At 41.9% G+C, this 23151-nt stretch overlaps 1 protein-coding gene across 1 annotated transcript in view; it reads left to right on the top strand.

Moving 5' to 3' along the window:
• The first annotated feature begins 2241 nt into the window (after positions 1 to 2241).
• EPHA10 (EPH receptor A10) overlaps positions 2242 to 23151 on the top strand; it is a 38360-nt gene continuing 17450 nt past the window's right edge. Inside the window, exons 1-5 of the mRNA XM_074305192.1 lie at positions 2242 to 2461; positions 4277 to 4341; positions 7146 to 7860; positions 18381 to 18536; positions 19277 to 19663. Coding sequence (XP_074161293.1) covers positions 2356 to 2461; positions 4277 to 4341; positions 7146 to 7860; positions 18381 to 18536; positions 19277 to 19663 — 1429 coding nt within the window. The 5' untranslated portion in view covers positions 2242 to 2355. The remainder of the gene's footprint in view (positions 2462 to 4276; positions 4342 to 7145; positions 7861 to 18380; positions 18537 to 19276; positions 19664 to 23151) is intronic.

Raw genomic sequence — 23151 nt, 5'->3', positions numbered from 1 at the left:
TATCCACTCAGTTTCGTTTCTTGACACTACAAAAAAGGCTGCTATAAACATTTTTGCACATGTGGGTCCCTTTCTGAGGGATACTTTTTTTTTTAAGAATGTTTTAATACATTTTGCTTTGAGACAGATTATACATACCAACAAATATTTGCTCTACACAACATATCCTCTAAAACACTTGAACAAAACTGCCTTAAAGACTGGATTGCCACCAAGCCACGTCCTATTTATCAGGTTTGTCCCTTTTTTCAATAGAAAGGACTTATACTTTAATAATTTGGTACTACCATTTGTGAAGAGACATTATTTTGACCTGTTCTTTTGAAAAAATATTTTATAATAATTTGTCTTTTACAGAGCATCATATATATTAACTCAGTTGATTTCCATTGTTGCTATATGGAGATAGATAAGGCCTATAGTATATTGTCATCTTCCAAATACAGAAAAAAGCCCATAGAAGTGCAGAATTCTGTATTGACTACACAACTATAACCTGTTTTCTTTAAAGAATTATTATCTTTTGTTTTTATAATGTGGATTCTTTTTTAAATGAAGATTTAAAAAATAGTGGGGTTTAAATCTAGAAAACCCTCCCTACACACGGTTTTCTAATTAGGCAGGATCTAATTTTGCAATGTCTACCTCAGGGTGAAGGCTCCAGAAGACAGTCACAAACAGGGGGCGCAATTTTCAAACTTTGCCCAGCGTATATCCTGGCTCTGCAGACGTTTCACACAAACACATTTACAGGCACACACACTGTCTCTTCTGCATCCTGTAATTAGGACTCCTGTGGCCTTGGATGGGGAGAGAAATGGTTTCAAGCTCATCCTGTCCAAAATCCCCATCCTTTCCCCTACACATCTTACACACACACACACACACACACACACACACACACACACACACTCACACAGGGTTGATCCTGACCACATAGACAACCTTCACTCAAGGTCAAGGGCTGATATTTCTCTCTCTCTCTCTCTCTCTCTCTCTCTCTCTCTCTCTCTCTCTCTCTCTCTCTCTCTCTAGCTCTCTCTCTAGCTCTCTCTCTCTCTCTCTCTCTCTCTCTCTCTCTCTCTCTCTCTCTCTCCCCCCCTCTCTCTCTTTCCCTCCCCCCCTCTCTCCCCTCTCCCTCTCCCTCTCCCCCTCTCCCTCTCTCGGTTTCTCTGCTTAACTGCACAGAGAAAAGATATAAATAATGTCATGCTCCCACCACCAAATAAATACACACACACCGGCCAGCCAGGCCTGCTAGTCCTCCCTCCCTCGAAAGGACTTAGCTAATAACAGGGCTCCTGGATCCCCTTTAGGCTGAGAGGGGTAGGAACTGAAGCTGGTAAGAGAAAGGAGAGGGTGGAGAATAAGAATTAGAGAGAAGACGGATTCTCCACAGATTCTGCAGCCCCTGTGTCCTCCCAGGTGGAGCTGTGACGCGAAGGCCTATGAAAAAGCCAAATATGGTCTCTACCTTCCACCCACCTCCCCCACCATGAAAGGCTTGGCGGCGTCCATCGAGTTAGAGAAGAGGCTCAGAGCCCCAGTGGGTCGGGTCCAAATAGACCACTAGTCACCAGTCACATTGCAAATCCCCAGTCTACACCTGAATACAAGAAAAGCCACTCTGGGAAAAACCAGAGCCTCCCGAGACTCTCCACTCCCCTTCTAAAGGACATCCTCGAGAGGCGAGGTCCCTAGCCCTGAGACGGTGAAAGTTTTGCCCCGGGGTCTCGGGCACTCCGCACTTGCGGAGATGCACCCGAATCTGGGTCCCTGCCAGAGCAGTTTCCCTTAGGGCGGGAGAGCTAAGTCTCCTTCTACTCTCCATTCTGGGGTACAAGGGTAGGTAGTCCTCCTTCTCTGTAGATGCCCCATCTTTCCTTCCTCAGCCCACGGGCTTTACCGGGTGCCCCACCCTGCGCATTCAGGGGCTCTCGGGTCCCTAAGAGGCGATTCTCCCACGCGTGAACACGTGCAGATCTTCGGTTCGTGGGACCACGCCCCCTGCGCCTACTGCTCCACAGGGATTGGTGAGCCACCCTTCCCCCCTCCCGCGGCCCTGGCCCCGCCTCATTTCCTACAAAGCTCCGCCTCCCAGAGAAGAAGCCCCGCCTTCCTTAGATGTAGATTGGTTAAGTTTCTCGGACTGCGTTTGCTGTTTGGTCCTGGCAGGTGACGGTCTCAGATGCGTCCCCGCCCCCAGCCTGGGCCGGGGTCCGGAGCGCGGCTCCGTGGGGCGGGGGCCAGGACTGGGGCTAGGGCTACGGCCGGGGCTGGGCCAGGGGCTGAAGCCAGGATCAGGGCTGGAGCTGGGGTCCAGGCGGCCGCACTGACATCTCAGTCAGCTGGACCATGGAGACTGGCGCTAGCCCGAGCCCCCAGCGCCTGCTTATCTGCTTGCGGCTGCTCTTCCTCTTGCTGTTTCTGGGGCCCAGCCGGCCTGGCACCGCCGAGGAGGGTGAGTCCAGGATCTGGAGCCAGAGGGTTGGAGAGCTGCAGGGCCAGCGGTCAGGGTCGCGGAGCCAGGGCCCGAGAGCTGGAGGGTCTGGAGCCTGAGGAGCCAGAGAGTCAGAAGAAGCTAGGGAAATCGGGGGGGTGTGCGTAGATCGGGCCAAAGAAGGAAGGTAGAGAGACTGAAGGGAGGGGGTTAGTCCGAGAGACCAAAAAGGGATGAAGCCACAGGATGATAGGGCTAAGGGGTGGGGGGTGGGGAGGGTATTGGGGGGCGGGGCATTTTGTGGTACTTGGAGGAAAGAGGTTCCTAGAGACTGGGGGAGGAGTGTCTGGCAGACTACAGGGGGCTTCCGAGTCTCGGGGCGATGTCCAAGAACTGCAGAGGGAGCGGAATACTGGGGGTCCCGGAGACTAAAGAGAACTTCCAAAAGACCGGAAAGATGTCTGACAGAAGGAGATATTGCGGGATGTATAAGGGAGACCTTTGAGAGGGATATAGGGGGCGAGGAAGAGATAAACACGGTGGGTAAATCTCAAAAAGAGTAAGGGGCTATGTGGATGGGAAGACGAGAGAAAGGAAGACCGGACGAGAGAAATGAGATCCACGGGAGAGGCCAAAAAAACCGAGACAGACAAGCAGGAGCCCGAGTCGCTGTCCATGGTGCTGCCAGCCTTAGCCACCTCTCTGGTCAGAATTGGGCGGACCCAGAGACTGGGCTCCTCCCTCTGTTGGCTGTAGCTGGGCCGAGACATACGTCTGGAAGCTAAGACTGTTCTGGGGGCCGCTCTCCACCCTTAGCTCTAGCTGACTAACCTAGGGGAGCTCTCTGGAAAAGTAACTCTGGCGACTTCTGATCTCCTGCCTTATTAAAAGAGAGGCTAATCAGTGTCCCCATACCTTCCCCAGGGAAAAGCCATCAGGTGTTTAAAGGGGCTCCCCTCTGGAGTTCAAAACCATTTCCCTTCTTCTCTAAGCTTACATGAAAGACGTGAGAAAAGATATTTAGAGAAAATGTAGAGAAGGCTTAATCCTTCCCCTATACGGGGATTTAGATGAGGAGATAGTCTGAGTTTGTACTGGCAGAGAGATAACTTGGAAACTCATTTAAGGGTTTATTTTGACTAAAAAAAAAAAAAAAAAAAAAAAAAAAGTGGATTCAAATCCCAGCTCCCCTACTACCTATGTGTCCTTCTTTACCTATGTCACTCTCTCTACTTCTCCAGTACTTCATATGTAAGGAGATAGAATTGTATTCAAAGAAGTCCCAGAGAACTTACAATATTAAATATCATGATCCAAACCCCTCCCCCTACCACTGAAATGCCAGATGAGGAAGGGAGCAATGGCAGAGGTTGGGAATATTTCTGGGGAGGTGGCTGGGCTCTATTCACCTGGACATTTCCTTCCATACAGGGGGATTTAGCATCTATCTCCCTATAAAGAGACTCCTTTTCTACCATGTCTAGTTAAACTTAAAGCAGAGATTAGGTCAGATGGCCTATGGGACTCTGGTGTAATCAGTTCCTATAATATTCTTCTGGTTTACAAAGTTGATATAATCTGAGTAGTCAGAGTTATCCCAAAAGACTCCTAAGGGTTTTTGATCCTTTATAGGCAACAGTAAGCTTAAAATCTCTACACAGAGACTGAAATTGTTCATTCCTCACTCCAGCCATAGGCCTTTCTCCTCAGGAACCTAGGGATATAGAAGGAGCCCGTTCATCATTCCCTTTGATTTATTCTCTTGCAGACCTTCATGTTGTTTGGAACATCTGCACCCCTTCCATGGCACTAACTTGTCTCACTCCCTCTTTCTAGTTGTCCTTCTTGATTCCAAGGAATCCCAAGCTGAGCTAGGCTGGACTGCACTGCCCAGTAATGGGGTGAGTCTTTCCTTCTCTTTCCTGCTCCTTGAGTGGTAAGGGTGGAAATGGGAGTGGTTAGTCCTTCCACCTCTACATAGGCATCAGCCAGAGTCCTCTTTAGTGATAGATCCCTAGGTAGTTCTGAACTGCAGTCTTTCTCTTTCTAGATTAAGGTTACATGTAACCAAATGGGAATCTCAGCACCTCTATTTAATTAGCCAGTCCAAGAAGCCAGCTGCTCTTCTTTGGGAGTAACTGATTATATCTGTCTTGCTTTCTTTCCTTTCCCATTCCTCTGAAGAACACATTTCATCCAGACAGTTTGATGGTGGCCCCTGAATTCTAGACAACAGGATTCTGGACTTAAGTTCTGAGTTTCCAGGGCCCAGTTGATGTGAGATTTGTACTGCAGTGCAGCTGCTATTACTGCAGCTCAGGTGCAGAGTTTGGTCACCAGGAATCTGGTCTCAGCCACCTGCTCTACAGATGTCTGATTATCTGTCAGTGTCCCGATAGGAATGGGGAGGAAGACCCTAGATTGACAAGGAGAAAAGTTTAGATTAAGGGCTTCAGTAGGAAAGTCACTGATATCTGGTTTCTATAGCCAACTGTTGGGTGCAATCTGAGGACAAATAAAACTGCTCTATTTTACCTCAGTTTCCCCACTTGTAAAATGATTCACCATAGCAACTATTTACTACCATGCTCTCCTATCCCACTATCCAATATGTTTCATCAGGATAAATCATCATCTTTTGCTGTATACTCATGGCATGTAGATTTATTTAATATGAAGCTGAATGAAAAATCATTATACAGGCAAATCTAAAGTGGAAGTTCTTACAGTGTGTATCAAAGACAGAGATATGATTATTGGATCATTTCTTTTACTGCTCACTTCAACAGCAGAAATTATCAACAATCCCAGCTTGCTTAGACTTTAGTGGCTGCTATCACCATTGGGCATCATGGTTTAGTGAAAAGGGTACCAGATTTGGAAACAAAGGATCTAGATTGGATCTAGGTCTACCAGAGAAATCTTGATCAAGTCACTTCTCCCTCTCTTAACCTTGCTTTCCTCATGTGTAAAATAAAGGAGCTAATTATATAATGGCTAAGGTCCCTGCCTAAGCTAGTATATTCTGACCCTGTAAAATATGGTTTCTTCATAGATATTGGTGCTGGACAGTGCCCTGCCCAAAATGGGCCATCAGAAATATTTGTTGGTCGATTGAGTCAATGTCCTTTCCATTGCCCAGTTTCTGTCAATTAACAGAGAATCACTGATATCTCTGTAAGACACAGAGAGCTCCCAGGATCACAGATTCACCAAGTGTCAAAGACAAGCTTCTATCTCAACACTAGTCATTAGGACATACTGCCTCTGTCAATAGTAATAATAAAATAGCTCACATATCTATAGTATTTAAAGTTGTATCATTTTCCTATTTAGTGCTCATAACAGTTCTATGAAGGAAGCAAGAGTAGACTTGGAATCAGGGAACAATGGATTCAAATTCTGACTCTGAAATTTTTGATGTGTGAGATTCTGGACAAGTCACTTAATAATAATGCCCCATATTAACATATTACTTTTAAGATTTTTTCCAAATCATTTTACATAAATTCTTTTTTTATCTCTCATAGTAACATTGTGAGGTAATAGCTATTATCATCTTCATTTTCCAAATGAAGAAACTGCAGATAGGAGAAGTCAAGTGACTTCCTTGACATCACTAAGCTAGTGTCTAAGAAAGGAAGTTTTTCTACCTCCAAATCTAGCAATCTATTCATTAACTTCTATGAATGTCAGATAATCCTATTAGATGCTTATGGGTATATGGTTTTGGTAGAGAGAGTTTACACACTAGGAGTTCCCTGTGCTGAAGATATCACAAATCATACATATTTGGATGGTAAGATTTGGACCCAAGTCCTTTTGTGGGGCAGCCTTGGCCTTAGCCTATGGATAACATGGCAATGATCTTCTGGAGAAAGCCCTGAAAGGTCTGGAGTGTTTTAGACCACACTAGTCTAATCTAATCCCTTAATTTTACAGATTGTGAAATTGAGGACAAGAAAGGAAAAGTTTGTTAGAAGTTCATAGGGTTCAGAATTTGAAGGAACTTTAAATATTGCCCAACTGAAGACCCTCATTTTATATAACAGAACTAGAGGGAAATGCACTTGACCAAGGCTATACTGCATGTGAAAGGCAGAATTAAGGCTCCATTCATAAAACCAGAATGTTAATGTTGGAATAAACCTTAGAGATCATCTAGTGTACCCTTCAAGACCAAGTTCAGAGAGAGCTGGATGGTGCAATGGATAGAGCACCAGCTCTGAAGTTAGGAGGACCTGAGTTCAAATTTGGACTCTAACACTTACTAATTGTGTAACTTTGGGCAAGTCATTTAAACCCAATTACCTCACACACATCCCCCCAAAAGACCAAGTTCAAATTCCAATATCCAAGTCAGCTAGCCTTGTTCAGTTTCTTCAGATGTAATATGGGGATAATAGCACCTACATTTCAAAATTATTGGAAGGATCAAATGAAATAAAATTTATAAAGTGCCTGACACCTAGTAGGTGCTTTGTAAATGCTACCTACAGTTCTTGTTAGACTTGACTCTGGGAAGTGAAGTGATTTATCCAAGATCACAAAGCTAGAGAGTGGGGAGTCAGAATTTGAACTCAGATTTTCTAACTCCAAATCCAGGGTTCTGTCTATGGCATTACAGACCACTCTGTCTAAGACAGAAGCTTTCTTCTCTTGCTGGTTACTGATCTTCCCCTCTCCCCCCTGCCGCTTTCTGCAGTGGGAGGAAATCAGTGGAGTGGATGAGAACGACCGACCAATCCGAACCTACCAGGTGTGCAACGTCCTGGAACCCAATCAGAACAACTGGCTGCAGACAGGTTGGATTGGGCGGCGCGGTGGGCAGCGGATTTTCATCGAGCTCAAGTTCACACTTCGGGACTGTAGCAGTATCCCAGGGGTGGCAGGATCTTGCAAGGAGACCTTCAACCTCTACTATACCGAGGCGGAGGCGGAGGCTGGGGCTGGAGTAGAGGGGGAGGGAAATGGCGGGGCTGGGCTAGGTGGAAGCCTGAGCGAGAGTCGCCAGCGCAAGGTAGCTACCATCGCAGCGGATGAGAGCTTCACTCAGGGGGATCTGGGAGAGCGGAAGATGAAGCTGAACGTGGAGGTGAGGGAGATTGGGCCACTGAGCAGGGACGGCTTTCACCTGGCCTTCCAAGACGTGGGCGCCTGCGTGGCCTTGGTCTCCGTGCGGGTGTATTACAAGCAGTGCCTGGCCACAGTGCAGAACCTGGCAGCCTTCCCAGACACCGTGGCAGAGGCTGCTTTCTCCTCGCTGGTGGAGGTCACCGGCACGTGCGTGGCCCATTCGGAGGGGGAGCCCGGGCGCCCTCCCCCTCGGATGCACTGCAGTGCCGATGGGGAGTGGCTCGTGCCGGTGGGCAGGTGCAGCTGCAGCGCGGGCTTCCAGGAGCGGGAGGAATCCTGCGAAGGTAAGTGGACCGTTCACTGAGCTATGGCAACACCCGGGGCTTAGGAGACACGGCTTCGTTCAAATCTCAACCTCGCCCGGTTGCAATGGGAAAACTGGGATGTATTATTCTTGTTTGACAGATTAAGAAACCGAAGCTCAGAGGGGAAGTGACTTGCCCACCGTCCAGGATTCTAACTAAGCAGGGCATTGCGCTGCCTCTGATAAGAGCGATGATAACCTGTTACATTTGCATAGCATTGTTCAAAGCACAACAGCCCGGTAAAGTAGGGACGTCCCCATTTTACAGATTGGAAGGGTTGAGGTCAGAAAGTTCGAGGTAGTTGAGCCACAATTGGGGTCCCTTAACTATGTAGCTAACGTTCTATTACAGCCATTAATTCAGATGGATGAGGAAAGGTTTTTTAACGGAGTGGAGGAGAAAGTTATTTGATCTACATTAGATGGGAGTCTTTTTGGAAAGCTCAATGTGACATCTTTGTGAGGGTACACTCAGAGCAGGATGGTTATTACGGGGTCTGATTTCCAGGGGGGGGGGCGGAATTCTTCTCCAGAGCCTGGTGCAGACTCATTCCCATTTTCATCAGAATAGGGTTCTTGGTAGACTGTCTAGGGGCTTAGATCCCTGTTAATCCCTCTTTCTCCCCCCAATCACTTAAGGAAAAAGGCAAATATTGTAGTGAAGTTATCCCCATTGCCTCCCAGAAGTCCAGGATAAAGTCCCATTAGTTCTGGGAAAAGCTCAACCTGCATATAGGCCCATGGCAAGACAAGAAGGAGGCCAGGTCTATGGTGAACACAAGGTCCGGCAGATTATGAGGGTATTATATCTTAGGCACTGCTTTGATCATGTCACTCTGTTCAATAACCTTCATTGGCCTCCTATAGCCCATCTGGTTTGGCATTCAAACTGCCTCCACCATTTGATGTCACTCAACCCTTCCATGTTTACCTTCCACTATTCTCCAGCATGTAAAGTACACTCCAACTAGACTCAATTACTGTACGGGTCTCATACTTTCCCATCCCTGTGCCTTGGCTCACAATGTTTCCTAAGTCTCCTTCCCTTCTCCAACATTATCTCAGCCTGTTGTCATCTTACTTCAAAGCTCAACTTAAATGCAACTTCATCCCAGAAGCCTCCCTCATTTTCTCAGTCAATAATTACCTCCCTTTTCAGTCATCACAAAGCACATTGTACCTTTTTGATGTACTGGGCTTGTTTTGATTTGTATTAGATCACATTGCTATCTGGGTATATATCATATCCGCCTACTAGATTGTGAGCTCCATGGGGAGAAGAATTATGTTTTATTCATCTTTGTATATCCTTCTCCATGTCCAACATAGTTCATTGAACACAATGAGCCAATAAATTTTTGAGTTGAATTAAGATATCTCTTTCCAGTTCCCTCCAACCTCCAGAGACTCCATCTGGCCCCTCAGTTGTCTGTCTTGCCACCCACATTTGTATCTATCCTTCCACGCTGCCAGTGGCTTTCTTTGCATTCCTACCCCTATCCTAAGTATTGAGAGGACCTTAGGCCTTGGGTATGCAAGGCTTGCATGGGTTGAGGATTCAGTCTGTAGTACTCTGAACTCCAGGGGATTGCAGACTACAAGGACATGAACCAATCCAGGGAGGGAAGGACAAGTTGAGGGAGAATTGGAGATGGAAGGATGGAGACTAATTTTTCTGGCCCTTTTGGTCTGCAATAGGGCCCAGAAAAATAGCTGTGAAGATTTGGTAAGCTTCAGAAAGACTGAGCTGCCATTCTTCCATATATTAACAAATGACCAGTCACTGATGGATCAATTGTACTTTAAAAATCACTTTTCCAATACTCCTTATTTTAAAGATGAAAGAGAAGATATTTGACCAAAGTCACAAAGTGCTGTCAGTTTCTGTTGATCAAGAAAGAGCCCATCAATAAACTGTGTCTGCAGTCCAAGAACCAGCCAGTTTCAGAGTGGAGAGACTTCCTCCTCAGGGCAGCTTGGATTGATCACTTTTTTTTTTTTTTTGCCATGGTCACTTATAAATTTTATACATGTGTGTGTATACACACAAATATATAGGTGTGTATATATGAATATATAACATATGTATGCATGTATGTATATATCGACATAGATATGGAGCTGTGAGCTCATATTAGTGAAAGGACCCATCATAGTGATGACTCTTAGATCTCAACAGATAGTAAAGGAGACTATCACATCAGGTTTTCTGTCTGCCATATCTCACTTCTAATTTGAATTCTGGCTAGGGCTCTGTCTCTGATTCTCTCTCTCCAGCCACACCCCCTGGGTCTAAGCCTCTAATTTGTTATGGAATGGACTTTAAATAATGCACATTTTTGCAGGAAAAATACTTTATGTCCTTTATAAACATAATTAAATTCTTTTCCCACTCTCCAAAAGGAATCAGGCCATTAACTGGCCTCTCTGGAAAGCACAGACTGTCTGCTCAAAGAGAAAAAAATGGGGGACTTCCCCTCCCAACACTAGCCTACAAATGAGAGAAGACAAGATAGTGGCCATTCCAGGGGACCTATCTTGGGAAGGAAGGGCAGCTTTCAGATTTTCCCTGATGCTATCTGGCCCTGAGCCCACTCAGACTTCATAATCTCATAAGAGAGCCCAGGACCCATGTGACAAGGAAATGTCTAGTCTAATTGTGCCATCAAAGGTTAAAGAAAAGAAAGAAATAGGCTCTCATGAGGCTCTAAGAAAAGGAGAGGAGGTGGAATAGGATGGAGAAAATGAAGGGTTCTTTCTTCTGAAAGATACTTGTTTCCTAAGTCTCCTAACCTGGAAAGAGTTGAACAATTGTCAGTGATGTTTGGTGATGGGGTAGTGATGGATGGCAATAATCACTGGTGCTGGCAGTAATGGTGGGCAAAGTATAATGATGAAGAACAATGGGCAATGATACTGAATGATGGTGGGTGGTGATAATGATGGCAAATAATAGTCAGCAATAGTGGGTAAGATGGGTAATGATGGCTAGCAATAAACACCAATGATGACAGCAATGATGAAAAATTGTTACTTGGTGTAGTTAGAGAAAATGATCGATAATAGTGGATATAGTGGGTGATATTCATTGATAGTAAACAGTGGTTACAAATGCAAGGATGGTGGGTAATAGTGACTTTGCCTTTATCTCTTTATTTAATTTTGTCTTTATCTCTTAGCAAAGTCCTTGGCAAATAGTAAGTGCTTAATATAGGCTTGCAAATAGCTGACTAGAATTTATACAGTGCTTTAATGTTTGCAAAGTGCTTTTGCTCTTCATAACAATCCTCAGGGGTAGATGCTATTGCTATCCCAATTTTGCCAACAAGGAAACCAAGACAGAGGTTGAGTGACTTGCCTAGTAAATATCTGAGGCCAGATTTGAATTCAAGCCTTTCTGACTCCAAGTCCATTGCTTTATCCAATACACCACCAAGCTGTTGACTGTTGTCCAACAGTAAGAGTAGGTAATAGTGAGTGATGATTAATGAGGGATGATAGGCAATGATAGTAGATAATGCTTAATGATAGAACCACCCTCCTTCCTTCACTCAATGGTTTTTGGTTTTACATGTCTGTTGCCAGATACTGGACTAACTCTCCTGTGTATGAGAATTAAGGCAATTAAGTCTTGATGAGCACAAGAGTAAATCTTTGAAAAAAATTTTCAGTTCTGACAAGGATTGTGTGTTTTCTTGGAGTTTTAGAATATGGAGTGCAAGGGCTGTCTTATGTTTGATGCTGCTGCTGTTAGTATCTCTATAAGAGTGACCTATACATAGTAACTATTTAGTAAGTTCTTAAATTGAATGGTTGAATTCACATTCAGACAGCTTGGATTATCATAAAATTTGAAGAGACCTTAGAGTTCATCTAAATCAGGGATTCTTTCTATTTTTTGGAATTTATTAGTTTTCAACATTTACTTTTATAATGTTTTGATTTCCATTTTTTCCCCTCCATCCCTTCCCCCAAATGGCAATTAATCTCCTACAGGCTCTATATGTACAATCATGTTAGACACATTTCCACATTCATCATATTGTGAAAGAAAAATCAGAACAAAAGGGAAAAACCAAGAAAAAGGAAAAACAACAAAAAGTGAAAATACTATGCTTTGACCTGCATTCAGACTCCATAGTTGCTCATTTACACAAAGTTGCTGTTATTGTGTACAATGTTCTCCTGGATTTGCTCACTTCATTCAGCAGTAGTTCATATGCTGAATTTTTTCCCTCTAAAAACCACCTGCTCATCATTTCTTATAGACAAATAAAATTCCATTACATTCATATAGCACAAATTTTCAGTCATTCCCTAATTGATGAGTATCCTTTCAATTTTCAATTCTTTGCTATAAAGAGAGCTACTACAAACATTTTTGTACATGTGGGTCCTATCCCCTTTTTTATGATCTCTTTGAGATGTAGATTGATGATATTGATAGATCAAAGGATATACCAGTTTAATTGTTCTTTGGGCATAGTTCCAAATTGCTCTCCAGAATGGTTGGATCAGTTCAAAATTCCACCAGTAATGCATCAGTGTTCCAATCTTCCAACATCCTCTCCAACATTTATCATTTTCTTTTTCTGTCATATCACTCAATTTAATAGGTATGAGGTGGTACCTCAGAGTTGTTTTAATTTACATTTTTCTAATTCTCATGAACCCCCAAGTGACCCTGAAACTCTTTCAGGGGATTTAAGAAATAAACAGATTTTTTCATAATAACACTAAGATGCTAGTTATTTATTAAAATATTCCTCCCTTTTCCAACATCAAATATATATAAGAAACTGGAGGTTTTTTTCAAATACTTTGCCAAAACATATCACAAGAGATTGAATGCAAAAGTAGAATCCAGCTACTTTCTATTAAGCCAGACATTAAATAAATTTGCAAAAATACACAAAACGATATTTTCGCTATTCTTTGTTTTGGAAAACATTTTTCAGAGAAATATCTTATTTGTGTTAATGTTAACACACAATGGCTCATTATTATTATCATGGGAGAATTAATAAACATTTTGAAATTTTATCAGTCTTTATTTTTTATCATTATTATTTTGTCAGTCAATAGATATAACCCATATAAGAAAAAGTTCTTTGACATTTTCAATAATTTTAAGAGTATACAGGGGTCTACAAGACAACAAATTTGAGAACTGATGATCTAGGCTAACCTCTTACCATATGCAGGAATTCTTTCTATTACAGGGTCTTAACCTTTTTGTATGTGCATGCTATCAACCTCTTTGGTCTTAAAATTATAGTTTTAATACAAAAGCATAAAATTACAAAGGAAATCAATTATGTTGAAATCCATTAATCAAAATATGAAAAGAAAAGGTCTGAGTTTATGATTAAGAATGAGTATATACCTGACAAGTGGCTACTCTACTTTTGCTGAAAGTGTCTATTAATGATAATCCATTCTACTCTGGATAGCTCTGACTCAAGTCAAGGGATTAGCAAGCATTTATTATGCACCTCTTTGTATTTTTTCTGTTCACCTCAACCCATTGATCCTCTAGGATTTCTGTCCTCTATGGTCATACACAAAAAGGACTTGAACCCTGGACCCTCAGCTTTAAGATCTAACCTATCCAGTCCTTCTTGGAAGTCCATGACCCCTTCAGAGCTTTGGAAATATTGCCTAGGTTATGTTGGCCCATGACCCAGAATTCAGACTCTTTTTCTCTACTTCAGCCCTACCCCTGCCCAGTGTTCGATGTTTCAGTATGAGTGACATTATGACATTTTCTTGGAGTTACAGTCTTTGTCTTTCCCGGTGAGTGCCTCTCAATGTCTGATTTCATTTGCTATTTGAAAGGATCTTCAACTTTCTTTCTCTATGCTTTTGTCTGAAGTAAGGAACTGAAGGGTGCCCTGAGTCTCTGAATGCCTCCAAGAAGGGGCCTACCAAGGAATAGATTGAGAACAGTACAGAGAAGATGTGTCCTGTTCTCAGATTTCTGTTTATTCTCTACCTTCAGATCCAAACCTTGGGACATGAGGCCTAGAAATTAGGGGTTTATGCATATATTTTAACATATTTAACATGTATTGGACTACCTGCCATCTAGGGAAGAAAGCAGGGGAAGGGAGAGGAAAATTTGGAACAGAAGGTTTTGCAAGGGTCAGTGTTGAAAAATTACCCACAAATATATTTTGTAAATAAAAAGTTTTAATAAAATAAAATTTAAGAAAAGAAATTAGGGGTTTATGGATGGCACTTTAATTAAATAATAACCTCTGCTAAGTAGCACTTTAAGTTTTACAAATTTCATTCCTCCCCCAAATCCTAAGAAGCAAGTAGTACTTGTATTATTATTCTCATTTTCTTGGTTAAGAAAAGTGGCTTAGTGCTTTCATGGTTATAGGTAATCTCTTCAACACAGATCCTAACTCCTAATTATTTATGTAGAATCAGGTCTTTGGGGCTGTCCCCTTGATCTTGTCCCTGGGGAGTTTGGAATTACTACAAAGATCTCATTGGTCACATAGGTAGTAGCAATGCCTTCCCTCATTTGTTCTAACTTGTGCACTTCTATTTATATAATCATTTACCCATGAGTGATTTTTCCTTTAGCCTGTTTAGCAATCCATAGACGAGCTCCTAGGATGCTCAGGCTTGCATTGGTATTTGAATACTTTATACCTCACAGCTGTAATAAAGAATGTGCTGGCCAAACCAGAAAGTTGTTTTAAAAAGTGGCTCAGAAAGCTTAAATTACTTTCCCAGGATCATAGAAACAATAAATATTGGAGTCCAAATCTTTTGTGTCTAAGTCAGAGAAGATCATAGACGATACTCCCTACTCAGAGCATATACATTTGTCTTCAGGAAAATAAACTTTGTCCTGTGAGCAACTGGAACAATGTCCCTCAGACTTCTTTCTTATTTCTTTCCTTTTTAATCCTAAAAGCCATCTGTAATCACAAAAATTTGTACCTATGACGTTTCCCATTAATAAATGAGAAGCAACTCTATAGGACTTATCTAAATGGTAAATGGATTTGGTGGAGGATTGGTATGTAAAGAGTTTCTCATTGACATAGATAGGAGAGAACCTATTAAGCCTCTCATTGCTATTTGAGAAGTAACTTTCTGGACTTTATTCACTATGTTAGGGATCTATGGATAGATTTCAGGAAGTTTATGAACTTGTAATGGGGGGAAAAATCACATTTTTATTTTCACTATACTTTGATTTCTTTTATAATCTTATGTATTTTATTTTATGTATTTAAAAACATTATTCAAGAAAGGATTTATAGGCTTCATTAGACAGCCACAAAGGTTTGTGACACAAAAGGACTTAAGGATCTTTGTACTAAGACATAGATCAGTGAGATGGAGGATGCTTATAAAGCCTTTCATTGTTAAAGGAGAGAGGGAGTTAAGATTGTAAAGCCTCTCCTTGCTATTTGAGAGGCAATTCTGTAGGACTCATCTTTTAGCTGTACTTTCTTAATTCATTGAATTAAAGAAAAAAATTATTATGAGTGACTAAAGCATATGTCCCTGTTTTTATAAAACTCAATTTTAAGGGATTGGGGGGAAGCAGAATATGATGATTATCAGTATTATACTATTAGTTTCTTAAAAAGTTGTAAAAGTGCAATGGTAGCCCAAGTATTTGGATTTATGCAAGCATGGAGAAGAGACAGTGGAAGTATTCAGTCAGGAGATGTAATATCTAGTTCAAAGAATAGCAGGAAGACTAGTGTCATTGCTTTGCAGACTGCAAGGAGGGAAGTAAAATATAAGACTGGTAAGGTTAAGAAGGGATTAGATTATGAAGGGTATTGAAAGTCTAACAGAATCTGATTTTATATTTGACCCTGGAGATAATAAGAAGTAATAAACAAAACTGGAGTTCATTGAATGGGGAAGGGGTGCACTTTAGGAAGATCAAATTGACAGTTGAATGCAAAATAATTAAAAGTAGGATGAGACTTAAGGCAGGAAGACTTACCAGTAGGCTACTGAAATAGTACAGATAAGCTGTGATGAGGTCCATCACCAGTGTAAGTGTCAGAAGAAAAAAGAGGCTATCATACCTAAATATGTATGTATATATATAATATATAATGTATTAATCATGTCATAACATTATATATAACATAATATACATATGCACATGTATATTACATGTTATGTTATGTATATATAATATGTATAACAAAAAGAGTAGGATTTGAGCACTGATTGGATGAGAATGGTGAGAGACAGTGAAGAGTAAAAGATAGTAGTATCAAGACTGAAAGCTTGGATGCTCAGGAGATGTAATAGTAATCTAGAAGTTAGAAATAGAGGCTCTGGAGGGAGGGGAGAAAAATGAGCTAAATTTTGGACATCTTGAATTTAATGTACCTATAGGAAATTCAACTAAAATGTGTAAAAAGCATTTGTAAATGCAAAACTGCATGCCAGGAAAGAAGTTAAGATTATACAGGTAGATCTAAAAGTTGTCTGTATAGATATGATGATTGAAGTGATGGCAGCTGATGAGATCATCATGTAAAACAATGTGGAGAAAGAAAAGAAAGGACCCTGGAAAAAGATTGGGGGGGGGCATGTGTACTTATTCTCAGCCCTAGATTTTTCTCACTTAAGGGTACACGCTTTCCAAAGTTGAGACTTGGCAGCCCTTCACTAAATACTTTCTGTGCTCAATCTTGAAAAGAGAGATCCCTCTCAGCAATGAGTGCCACCTCACAGTTTGCAAGTTATCCTGTCTAGTTCTCTCCCTGCAGGACAGGATAATCTGTTCCCTCACTCAGGTCACTTAGTTTACTTAGCAAGAGGTGCCTGGAAAAGGAAAATCCTGTTATCTCTGTTTACCAGATCTTTTTATTTTATTTTATTTGCAGTTAATAGTAATTTCCCCAAAACTAAAGATAGTTTTCAACATTCATTTTTGTAAGATTTTGAGTTCTAAATTTTTCTCCCTCCCCTACCTTCTCCCAAAACAGCAAGCAATCTGATATAGGCTATATAATATACAATCATATTAAGCATATTTCCATATTCATCATGTGAAAGAAGAATAAAAAAGGGGGGAAACCAGGAGAAAGAAGAAACAGAAACAAATTGAAAAAACTGAAAATAGTTTGCTTCAATCTGTATTCAGACTCCATAATTCTTTCTCTGGGTGTGAATAGCATTTTCCAATACAATTCTTTTGGAATTGTCTTGGATGGTATTGCTGAGAAGAGCTAAGTTTATCATAGTTGGTTGTCACCCAGTGTTGTTACTGTGTTCAATGTTCTCCTGGTTCTGCTCACTTCACTAAGCATCGGTTCATAAAAGTCTTTCCAGGTTTTTCTGAAATCACCTACTCATCATTTCACACAGCACAATACTATCCCATTACATTTATATACTATAACTTATTCAGCCATTCCCTAATTGCGGATTAATCCCTTCAATTTCCAATTCTTTATAGAAAGAAATGCTATGAATAATTTTGTACACGTGAATTCTTTTCCCTTTTGGGATACAGACCTAGTAGTAATATTGCTGGATCAAAGGTTGTGCAAAATTTTATAATTTCTTGGGTATAGTTCAAATTGTTCTCCAGAATGGTTGGATCAGTTTACAACTCCACCAGCATTAGTGTTCCACTTTTCCCATGTCCCCTCCAACATTATTATTTTCTTCTTGGGTCATATTAGCTAATCTGCTAGATGTGTTCACCAGATCTTCTGTCTTACACAGGAAATAATTCCTATAGTCTGATATCTCTCTCTTTCACTGCAGCAACAGCTTTCTTGCCTTGCCACCTCTCTCCACATTAAACAAGTAACCCCTACTCACATTTCTATAATATGAAACTCTTTATAAACATTACCTCATATTTGATACTGTTAATAACTGCATGAGTCAATCAGTAAAAATATAACCATTCCCCATTTTACAGATGAGGAAGTTGAAGATCATGGAGGGATAGTGACTTGCCTAAGATGAGCAGTTAATAAGTGGCAGAGTTGAGACTTCAACTCATTCTTCCAGTATTTTTTCTACTATAATGGAGATGGACGTTTTGGAGGGAGAGTTGGGAGAAATGGGAAACCCTGGGAAGATCTATTGTGGTTCTTAGAGGAAGGCAGGAAAGCCCAGCTTTCTAAAATCCTCCTAGGCTCCCTGGGAATTCTGACAAAGCCTGCCATTTATGGCATCTAACAAGCAGACCGTAGTGAGAAGAAAAGGGCCTCAGAGTACCTTCATCTAAAGAAGGAGGCTATAGGGGGTTTAAATGGCCACAGCCAGCCCCAAACCCAGAGCCCTTTCAGAAGCAGACAAGAAAACTTGTCCTAGGATCCATTTGGGTGACTTAGAAGGAATACCCTGAATTTTCCATCTCGAGGGGAGCCTTCCTACATCTCATCGGTCCCAGATTCGTGCCCACCCTCTTCCACTCCCGGTCCTAGACTGGGTCCGCCTCTCCCCGCGCCTCCTGCCCCTGACTGTCGCCTCTCTCCACAGCCTGCCCCCCTGGATTTTACAAGGTGTCCCCACGGAGGCCACTCTGCTCCCCGTGCCCCGAACATAGCAGCGCTCTGGCCAACGCCTCCACGCTCTGCGTCTGCCAGGACAGCTACTCCCGCTCCCCAGCGGACCCACCCTCAGCCTCCTGCACCCGTGAGTCACCTGGGGCGGGCCCTCAGACCCGGTCACGCAGCGCCAGACTCTTCTTCGAGCAGAGCTCCTCCTCTCCCCTCCCGGACACCCAATCGGAGCCCCTTCCCATACTTCACCCATTCCCAGGCCCTACCTGCTATCCTACGTCCCGCACCTCTCCAAGGCCCAATCCCATTTCCCGTGACTTTTCAGTTCCAGTCTTCAAATCCCACAGAATTTCCATTGTTTAAGTAGATAAATAAGAGGTGGTGAATTCAAGACTTAAAGCATATCCGGATAAATGTTAATGGCGGCAAAGGAGGTAGGGAGAGAGGAGGGGTAAATTGATTCCCTCTCCTTTCCTCCTCACTCCCCCCCCCCCCCAATCCTGCCCAAAGCAGCCGGGCGTAGCACTCCTTCCTTATTCATTATTTCCTATTTGCGTGACCGCGGTCAAATCACTTCCATTCCAGTTCTCGGTTTCCCTCATCTTTAAAGCGAATTGGATCCTCGGAGCTTTATATTTTCTTCCAGTTCTCAAAGTCCTCTCCTGGAGTTCCCTCCGGGGGACAGACCACGTTGCCTTCCCCTCTCAATCTCTTGAAGTCTCCGTCACCACCGACCTATTTCAAACTCTCTAGATTTACCCCTTCCCCCAAACCCTGATCCTCGCGGTCCCTCCCCTCCCGGCTCCATCCCGCGCTGCCCAGGCCGGATCGTTCAATCAGACGCAATCTCACTGCCCCCGCTCCCCACCCCAGGTCCTCCGTCTGCCCCCCGAGATCTGGTCTACAGGCTGAGCCGCTCCACCCTGTTGCTGCGCTGGAGTCCCCCGGAGGACTCTGGTGGCCGTTCCGACATCACTTACACAGTCCTGTGCCAGCGTTGCCCCGAGGATGGCCCGGGCGTGGGGCAGGGGCAGGGGTTTGGCCAGGGACCCGGGGGCTCCGGGGGTGCCTGCGAGTCCTGTGGGCCCAGCGTGAGTTTCGTTCCGCGTCAGACCGGACTGCGAGAGAGGACAGTCACCTTGCTCAACCTGCTCCCACACTCCCACTACACCGTCCGGGTGGCAGCGCTCAACGGCGTCTCCGGCCTGGGCGCTGTGGGGACCACTTATGCCCAGGTCGCCGTGTCTACGGGTCTGGCGGGTAAGGCCCCAGGCTTGCCCCAATTGTTCTCCCCGGCCCCCATCCGAATCTCCCGGCCGCAAAGAATTGGCTCCCCCTCGCCCACTACTCCCCTTTGGGGGGAGGATAGAAGCTAGCCCTCCCCGCTGAAAAGGTAACCTCTGGGTAGGGATGCCTCTGCTCCCGAGGTATGGGAAGGGAAACCCCTGTCTCCTCTGCTCAACTGCCTTCACTCCTACCCACTTTTCAGCTCCCCATTCCCACAATTTTATTGTTCCCTCCTTCCAAGTGTTGCCCATACAATCTATATATAGAAACCTGCACATAACAGTCAAAAAGACAAAAGCAAAACAGTTCCTGCCTTTAAGGAGTTTATATTCTATCATCAGTGAATATGCACATATACAAGTAATGTTCAAGATGATTACATAGAGATTTGCTGGGAAAAACACTAGAGGGGGGACAGGGAAATGGGTTAGGAAAATTTCATGTACAACACAGAATGTGAGTGGACTCTTGGACTAAGAGTGCAAGTTCATTCAGGCAGGAAACATGGAAAAAGTGCATTCAAGGCATGAGGAACAATCCGTGCAAAGTCAGGGAGGTGGGAAATGGAGGCCCTTTCATGAAGAACAGTAAGAAGGCAGATTTACCTGAATTATGGAGTGTATGAAGTGGAGAAGGTGGAAAAGGCAGGAGAGGAATGTTATAGCCAGATTTTGAAGGTCTTTAAATATGGAAACAGAGGAGTTTAATTTTGCTCCTAAAGATACTAGGGAGCCACTGGGGGCTTATTGAGTGACGGAGAAACACTAGAGAGTCCAAAGAAGCTCATGTCTTTACCTCTTAAAAGCTTTAAAAAAAAAAAAAGTGCATAGAGAGCACCTTCTAAAATCACAAAATATGGGACTGATTATCTCTTAATAGACAAAAAAGACTGCTTGTTGATATGTCATCATGGAATCAGATATTTATATTCAGGCAGACCACCAACTTGTAAAGATCAGAAATAGTAAAAAGAAAAAAAATTAGAAGAATAACAGTAATGAGAAAAAGAAGGAATTCAATAGAAATAGTTCAATCCTGTTCTATTTAAACAAGTAGCAAGTCACTTACCCTCTGTCAATCTCAGTTTGCTCATCTGTAAAATGGGGATAATAATAGTAATTACCTCATAGACTTATTGTGAGGATTAAAGGAGATAATGTATGTTTAATGCTTTATACTGTTATTATGAAAAGTCGACAACAGACAATAAAAATTACATCACCATTAATTAACAAGAAAATCAAAAGAGCCTAAATGTGCACCTCAGTCAGCAAACTCATTTGTGAAATGGTAAGAAAATGATGAATGATTTTAAGTAGTAATGCCTCATAAAAAGGGGGAAACAGTGAAGTATAGAACCGGTTTAAAGAAAACTTAGGAAGAGAGACAGCTAAGCAAAATCATTCCAAGGGAGATATCACCTTCAGATGTCATGGCTCCTCTTTGAGAACAAAGGACCACCTCCACCAACAACAGTAATTTCTAAGTAAAAAGGGGATGAATAAACAGAAGAAAAATACAAAGAGCTATAAAGATTTTTTCTTCTATCAAGATGTCTTTCATCAAAATCATTCAAGATTCCATAGAAAATATAATAAAAGAAATAAACTTTTTCAAAGATCCACTAGTCACAAACATCAGATGAACCAACTGGGAGATATGTTTGCCAAAGGTGTTCACCATCATGATGGAGTAAATCTATCCCAAAGTCCAAGACAAAAAAAGTATTTCATATAAATGTTGAGTCTTCTAGATACTCTTGTTTGTAGATGGCATTGTGTTTCAAGACGCAGAACTTTGCAAAGCTTCCTGAAAAGCTATCTTCAAACATTCAGATGAGATTGTATTATCATCCATACAGGAATGACCAAGTGGATGAAGAATCTATTGTTCAAGTTATGAATGCAGTTAGATGGATTTTTTATAGAGCTTGACAAGCAGTATGTTTATCGTATATGGATAATACAAATGATTACTTGGAATTAAACAGGAGGAGAGCAAGCTGGATTACTTTTAGAAAAGTACAAAGTCCTTTTAATCATCCTAGGCTTCTCCTAGAAACTAAGACATATCTTTTAAAAACCAAAATTCTAGTGATATTTATCGAATATCTGTAAGACATGTATCAAAATATTTTTGGAAAAACTTACAATAAATGTTACACAGCAAGCAATAAAGAGGCATAAGAAACTTTGAAGAACAAAAATAAAAGATCTTATCAGGGAAATATATGATAAGAAAAGAAGATAGCCTGTTCATTTGGCAATAGTAAAGAATAACAGATGAACAACTAGAGTGCTTTACTAACATCCTTGTAATTTTGAGAGAAATTAAGGAAAGTCTTCATTATGTTGGTGAATTTGGGGGAACAAATTTTGGGGGTAGTTTTAAAGGTCCTCTGTAAAATCCTTTTCTAACGCCTCATTATGATATGGAAATTACCTTGGTTTCTTCAAGATTATCCCAACGAATACTGTTTATTCCTAGAAAAAGAATGACTATTTTCTGAGGACTAGCCTATCTAACCATGAAGAGGAACCTGATGATGAAACTCGTTTGACTAGGGCAATCTATGAAGCAGAAAAAAAAAAAGGCTCTTGATCTTGCACCCCTTTATCTTGACCTTCACCTTCTGCAATGATAGTGGCAGAGTTGTGGGAAAGAGTTCTAAGATTCACACAGGCTTGAGACCACCAACAATCTTTAAAGTGACTGTTGGTTTTCTAAATATAACATTCGATGACTAAGGAATAGACATAATGTGAGAGGACTTGGAGTATACCAATTTTGGCATTCTTACTATAAACAAAATTAAACCAAATAAAATAGAAGAATGGCTCACAAATACTCCTTGGAGAGGCAGAGAAAAGCATTGGTGGAGTAGTTTTATCACATGCCCCAAAATGATAAGAAATCTTATTTCAAGGCACATATGTCATTGCATGTACTAGTGATAATTATTTGGGGGGTATATCAGGAAAACAGCTGTAGCTTATGTACTATCAGTTGTTGAGAATAAAATGATAGAGAAATTCTATGATAATTTTGATGAGATTCTCTAAGCCAAATAGTAACATACTAGATACTTAACAATGGGAATACAAACGTGAAAATTGATGAGAGTGGAAAGCATGATTCTGGAGATAGAAATGAGAAATGACAAAAACATGTAGATTATATAGAAACCTTATGACTTTATGTCACGAATATTTTTTAATAAAGGAACTTGTAGGCATGAGAATATTAAACACCAAAAACTAAATTGACTGTATTTTAACAAATAGCATGAGATTTATTATGGAAGTAAGTTGTCCCTTAGTCAATTCTCTGTGTACTGTCAGAACATCAACTACTTAGACATAAGATCAGAATTTATAGGAGACAAGAAGAAGGAATAGTAATGAGAAGAGGATATGGTACACAATTCAGAAGATTTAATACTAAATTATTTAAACAAGCTA

This window comes from Sminthopsis crassicaudata, chromosome 3 (assembly GCF_048593235.1).
Source record: "Sminthopsis crassicaudata isolate SCR6 chromosome 3, ASM4859323v1, whole genome shotgun sequence".
NCBI classification, from domain to species: Eukaryota; Metazoa; Chordata; class Mammalia; order Dasyuromorphia; family Dasyuridae; genus Sminthopsis; species Sminthopsis crassicaudata.
This window is presented reverse-complemented; position numbering and strand designations above follow the sequence as displayed.